This window comes from Prorops nasuta, unplaced genomic scaffold, assembly GCF_024137725.1.
Source record: "Prorops nasuta isolate Cenicafe-Biocafe unplaced genomic scaffold, Cenicafe_Pnas_1.2 PNAS00003, whole genome shotgun sequence".
Classification (NCBI taxonomy): Eukaryota; Metazoa; Arthropoda; class Insecta; order Hymenoptera; family Bethylidae; genus Prorops; species Prorops nasuta.
In genome coordinates, this window is record NW_027116800.1 from 228,351 (window position 1) to 235,247 (window position 6,897).

Consider the following 6,897-nt stretch of genomic DNA (forward strand, 5'->3'; position numbering starts at 1 on the left):
CGCTCTCCTAACGTAGCTTATTTTTTAACAAAGCAATTCGGCTTACTGTACAAAAAAGTATTAGAATTTTATGATACTCGCTTCGAGTTATATTATGTATATTTTACTTCCAAATTCAAGTAGCACTATCGCTCCTAACCTAATTCATTTTTTAAAAAAATGATTCACCGGACTGTACAAAAGTGTTCCAGAATTTTACGACACCCGTTTCAAATTATTATTATTATTAATATTTTTTTTTCCAAAAGCAAGCAGCACTACACTCCCAACTTAACTTTAAATAAGGTATAATATGACTGTACAAAAGATACTAGTATTTTACGATACTCGTTTGGGACTATGTTTAAAAAAATTTTTCACCCGACTGTACAGAAATGCACCAGCATTTTACGATACATGCTTCGAGTCAGGTGAGTATATCGGAAGCTCGGTGCCGGTGTGTGCTTCGACAAAATTAATCTTATCGAGAATGGGAATTGGATCGATTTAGCGGGACAAACGTGTCGCGTGCGCGTTTAAGGAACACGCACATCCAAGCAAAGGTTGAACGTTCTACCGTTTTTCCGTGCCACGTGACATTCACACCCCAATACACTAATATCTAAAAAAAAAAAAAAAAAATTGTAACCAGATAATAATTCAAGAAACGCAAGCTCAGAACAAATTAAAGTTTTGCTCACGATATAAATTTTTATAAAGAAACTCTTCGATATTTTTTTATTTAAATTCTACAGCTCCCTCCTTACTTATATAGCTTTCATTATTAATAAATAGGAGAGTTTTAACACGTCTTAGCCATTTTAGCGTGACAAAATGAAATCTGACCCACTTTGATGGTAGTTTTTAAACTATTTTCATGCTGTGGAAGGAATTTGATAGGAGGAAGTGGTGGGGGTAAGGGGTGTAATGAGAAAATAACGGTCATAAGGCGAGCTGTGCTACGTACATTCAACGTTCCAGTAGCAATAAATATGTGTATATAGTTATAATGTAAGTATACGTATATAGTATACAAGCTGACTGAAAACGTGAATTTGCCCATGCTGCCTCGCTGCATATGCATATACTATGCTGGTTTTATGCGGCTAAGTTTAATGCCACGTCTACCTTCCTGCCTGCCCGCTTTTCTTGACTCGTCTGAACTCAGCTACCCTTAGCCCACTTACCAGAAATAGGGATGCTTCACAAATCTTGCCCCCTATTCTCACACGACGTGCAAATTGTTCCTAAATTTCTGCTACACCTTCATTGAAACGTTTATCATGCAAAACACACAGGCTTACTTCCAAACCGAAAAACAAAAAATTGAACACTCAATTTCAGCCATTGTGTGTAAATCGAATGCCATGGAAATCTGCAGAAACAACATAAACTCGACGAAAAAGTATGAATATTAATGTTATAATTTTAGTCTTCCATGAAAAGCCTCGTTTTCAGCTTTAGCCATTATTTTCAATTAGAATTATCTTTAAATTACTAAGCACAATATGATTATTGGGATGTGACACTTGTTAGTTTTCCTATCGTCGAAGGTCGTTCAATTGCGCAGTACTCTACGAGAACCTATATCTATAGCAATATTGTAGTGTAGACATTTTTTCAATAGAAATGTAAACTGAAGTTTGTTAATGGAATCGTCAAGATGGATTATAATCAGATGATTTATTTTCTACTACTTTTTTCATTGGTTTGCTCCACTACTCCTTCGTCATTACATCTGTCATCGTTGGATGACGATAACGATAACCTGGAGAGTTCGACGAATTTTATTCAAAGCATTAAAGTAAGGAAAAAAGTCCATCTTATGCTTTGATTATAAATAATAATTAAAAAAGGTTTAAACACAAAAATTAAAGAGAATTATTTTAATTGCAGGGTAAACTTGCATGGACGTATTCATTTCTAAAATATATGATGCTACCTACTATAATTATGCATAATTATTCCGTTGGTTCGGAGGTACCAGAAATCTACTTGGACTCGGTAAGTGTAAATGTGCAAAAAGTGTTATAAAAAACGAAAAAAATTTTAAACATATAATTCGTGATTATATAGGCTCAATTGTTAGCGAAAAACGGTTATGATTGGGAAGCTCACGTAGTGGAGACTGAAGATGGTTATCTATTAACTGTGTATCGGATAATGGGAAGTGAAAAAAGTCCGAAAAAGCCTGGCAAACCAGTAGTGATAGCCCAGCATGGCTTGGGTGGCTGCAGTGAAGACTTTTTATCACTGAACACTGATCAAGCATTGGGTAATCGATGAATCCCTTGGCAGATAGCAGGATTAAATTTGAGAACTCTAAAAATCAATGTGGCCAATTTGTAGGGTATATATTTGCCGACGAGGGTTTTGAAGTTTGGCTGCCAAATTCACGAGGCAACGCTGCGTCAAGGGCGCACATGTATATTAACGCTGATAATTCAACATTTTGGAAATTTTCGTTTAACGAGATTGGTGTTTACGATTTGGCTGCTGTAATTAATTATGCTATTAAGACCACTGGTCAAAAGAAAGTGTTTTACATTGGTTTCTCGCAAGGAAGCACCAGTTTCTTTGCTATGATGTCTGAGAGACCCGAATTCAACGATAAAGTGGCCATGATGTTTTCTTATGCACCATGCGTCTATGTTAATTACGCTACTTCCCCTATCCTGCAAGCTATTGGAACTTTTACAAATTTCATCTACGTTAGTATGATACGAATAATTTAATATTACAGTGGTGCCATTGTTTAAATAAAAAAAATATACGTATGAAAATAAATTTCAATTAATTTACTGTTCTATTCAACTGTGATTAGGTGAACAAAATTCTAGTGTTAATTAAAGTGAAAATACTTGTTTTTATTAATAGTATATGATGTAGACAATTTTAAATATTAAAACTCTTCGTGGAAGTTTTTTTTTTATATATACGAGATATTTTTACACTGGATTTGGATCCAGGGGACATCTCTAAATGGAAAGAAAAATTATTTGCACTACTGTAATTTTAACTTATGACAATAATTAAGATATTTTATTAGCCTAGAATGCTTTGATTCTTTCGCTAAATTTATTTACGTCAGTGGCAAATAGTTAATGTTGCAATTGGTTTAATTTAACATCGTTTAGTTTGACTAATTTTGCATGTTTCGCTTAAATGAGACTGAGTTCAGGAAGCCAAGGCAGAGGTCTATATGTAGCAGAAACTATTTGCACGAGAGCTTACAAGCTGGTTGCATTTCAGATTATCGAGAAATTATTTGGAGTTGACGAGGTCAGTGCAACGAGTCAATTATCAACATTCAAATTAACAAAATTGGTATGCCTCTCGTATACACCAATTCAAATTTTATGCTACAACACAGCATTCATGATACTGGGATACGACATGCAAAGCTTGAATAAAGTAATGTTACTTGAAAATTATATCATTCAGAGTATACTTTTAAAATAGAGAGTCTTTATCTAGCAAATATTGTTCTATTTGTCAGACAACTTTTCCCACCATTCTTCAACACACACCATCGGGTACTTCGTTACAAGCTTATGCTCACTTTGGTCAGCTTCTAAAATCAGGTAAAAAATCTGTTTTTTGAGAAGAAACTTCGAAACAACAACATTGAAAACTTTTTCATAAAAATTACTATTGCAGGGGAATTTAAAAAATTTGACTACTTAAGTCCATCGATCAATCGGCAGCATTACAATCAATCGAGTCCACCTCATTATAATTTGGGCAATATTAAAATACCAATGGTTCTTTTTCATGGTCAGAACGATTGGATTTCTAACCGAAAGGTATAAGTATACACATTTCAATTAAATTAAAATTGTCATTTCTCATTTTTAATATTTATCAGGAAATAGAAAGATTATCCAAAGAATTATCCAACGTGGAAGTGCACATAATAGATTACGAGCTATTCACCCATTTTGATTATGTGTATGCATTAAATGCTCGCGAGCAAGTATACCAGCCCACGATCAACCGCATAAGAAATTACGTGAACGCACAGCAGCTCGACTAACTGGTATATACCTTAAGCGAATAAAAAGATTACACGGTGAGTTAGTGATTACGAAACTTTGAACTGCGTGAAAAAGTGTACAGCCATTAGACGATTAATTAATCGATTAATCTTCGGAATACGTTGCAAAAACATCTAGTAAAGAAATTCCTTTTTATTCTTCCATGAACGATTACCTATATATATATATATATTATATATAACTGAAAATGCAATTATCTCTATTGGCTGACTCGACGATGAATGTGATTAATTTTATTAAAATATGCGAGAAAAGACGTAAAACTAAATAAACCTACAAAGAAAAAGCTGCTCTAATAACAGGACGTTGAAATTTAATGAAACCAAACAGAGAAACAAATAAATGCTTATAGCTCGTACATGGATAAAGGTGAAGAAGAAGAAGAACAAGACAAGTTTGAGATGGTAGTAAAGCTGGACAGTTAAAGACGTGCATTTTGGTCGACGATAAGAGAAAATTGAAGTAACCAGGGTAAGCTGGTAAAAGTAAGAGATGGCTAGAAGGGAGTGAGGGAGAGGAGGTTTAAATTATAAACATTCCTTTGGTGCTAAGAGAAAATTGCAGTAAGCAGAACAGTGCAGGCACGTGTATGGAGAATGGAAAGGGGCAAGGAATTGAGTTAAGGGAGGGGGTGGGGGGGGGGGGGGCGGGGGATTGAAAAGGAGAGAAAGAGAGGGAGAGGATGAGTGAGAGGGAAAGCAGGTTAAAGGGGTAACTACCCCCTATACGAACCGTTATACCTTAGCTTGCGCAGACCACTCGCGTGGGACTCACCTAGACGCAGTGGAATACGAATCTCCTGATCTGCATAATGCTCTACCCGCGGCAGTCTGCCTTTTACCGTGTCAATAACAAACTTTGCACTTCGGCACCGCGAATATCGTCCGTCCTTATCCCATCTTGCGCACCCTTGCCTCGCTCTGCCCATCCTAAGGCTTCTCGGCCTGGTTTACACGACTCGACATGCACCCATCTGTAGTCCCTCGACTAACCACCCCTCATCGTGTCTATCAATCCCATAAAATCGAAACGCAAAACTGCTGTCGGATTCTTAATCCATAATTCCTATACAGCTGAGAACCTTGCAGCAATATCGACTAATACCACGTTTGCTACAAACGTGTATCACTGGCGATTATTCGTTGACTTGTTAAAGTATCTCATACAATTTGAACCATTGTTGAAAAAAACAGATTAATTAAATTTTATTTACTAAATTTTGTTTTAAAATCTTCTCAGTTCGTATGATTTTATATCAACAATTTAACTGAAAGCTGCTATACTGATACATGTTTTCATAAAAATGGATTTAGTTTGTTTTAATCCAAAGCTTCTCAATTCTGGAAAAAAATTCAAGAGGAAATCTTGAAATTTTACTCATATTAATTTAATGCTTTAAATCAGCTTTGGATTATAAATGATATAGAGTTTATTATATTTTATTGGAATAAATGATCTATCGAAGAAACAAGTAGGTTTTCTGTGTAGGAATTGTTAGAAGTTCTTGAATCACGTGTCGTTTGTCTTTGGAATCAGTAATAGTGTCATGTTTCCGGTTAATAAAACACTTTTACGCAAAATCAACCCTTGTCGAAATATCGAGGAGTGGATTTTGTGATGGATGAGCGTTTCCAGGATACAGACGATACTGCGGGCACGCTTGGACGATTACTATGAAATGAGGGTATAAATGGGAAAAGATAAACTGTCCTGGCAAATGGGATTCAAAGTCACAAATAGATTTTTATTACAGCAGAACAGGCGTCGGTGCATAAATAATGTTTCCCGCGAGGGCCCGTGCGAAAAGATACGTCAGCTTACGTCAAATAGCCAAGGTATTAAAGGGAATAGGGTGAGGCACGAAGAGGATTACACGTATTGTTGCATGGCAGGAGAGATATACGACAACGAGCTGAAACTGCGTGCCAAAGATGATAAAAGGATGAGCCAGTTTTCATCGGATGTGCAAAAGATACTTTATAAATATATATCACTGACGCTAAAACGTTTAAAGTCCCTATCATAAAAAATACTGGAGCTTTCCCTTTGAAAGATTTCACAAATAGGATTTTATTCCTTTGCCTTTAAATTTATCAGATATTTTGCAAAAAATAATACTAATATATATTTTACAAATTCCTTTTCTTGTCATATATCTCAACAATACATTCGTATAACAATTTAAAAAGTTAACTTTATGAAGCTATAAATAGCAGTGAGCTGAATGGATTAAATATGTAGAATATAAGAAAATAGTGTTAGGATAATTTACTGTATTAATAATAAAACAAAGTGGAAAATTTTAGAATAAATGTAGAATCTTACTGCAAGATGTAATATAGTTTAATTATATTCATTACACGTGTATTGAAAGCAACTACGTTTGGTCAAATTGCGAAAGCTTAGTCAAATATGTGAAGCGTTTTTAATTTTTTTTGATAATGTTAAACTTAAAAATAACGATCAAAGGATTTTGGTGTTTTACGGACACATAAAATTAAATTTTATATGTTTTATCACTGCTGCAGCGACAAAATAGTACCTATGTTCTGTGTCACTACATGAAATTACGCGTTTACTGTATATACGTAAAACGAGAACTTGTCTAAATAAACAAATGATTAAATAAACTTTTGCATAAATCAACACGATATGTACCGAAGTATAAATTGGCTCTCCACAAGCAACTTCTGCGAGTTTAGCTCGCTTATTTTGTACAAGGCTTTTCAATGAAACTCATTTTGCCAAATGTTGAATCAAGTAATTTCGAAAATTTCAGCTTTCATTGCATACTTAAAAGCGTAGTAAATCCATTCTATTGTTAGTCACGCGACTTATATTTTAATTAAAAAAAAAAAAA

General features: G+C 34.7%; 1 protein-coding gene across 1 annotated transcript; it reads left to right on the forward strand.

Annotated features, from left to right (window-relative positions):
• Positions 1-1,558: 1,558 nt before the first annotated feature.
• LOC136785694 (gastric triacylglycerol lipase-like) lies at positions 1,559-4,650 on the forward strand. Its single transcript, XM_066746907.1, has 8 exons — positions 1,559-1,783; positions 1,876-1,983; positions 2,056-2,254; positions 2,329-2,690; positions 3,232-3,393; positions 3,479-3,563; positions 3,640-3,785; positions 3,848-4,650. Exons 1-8 carry the CDS (start codon positions 1,643-1,645, stop codon positions 4,013-4,015), a joined length of 1,371 nt encoding a protein of 456 aa, XP_066603004.1. The 5' UTR covers positions 1,559-1,642; the 3' UTR covers positions 4,016-4,650.
• The last annotated feature ends 2,247 nt before the right edge of the window (positions 4,651-6,897 follow it).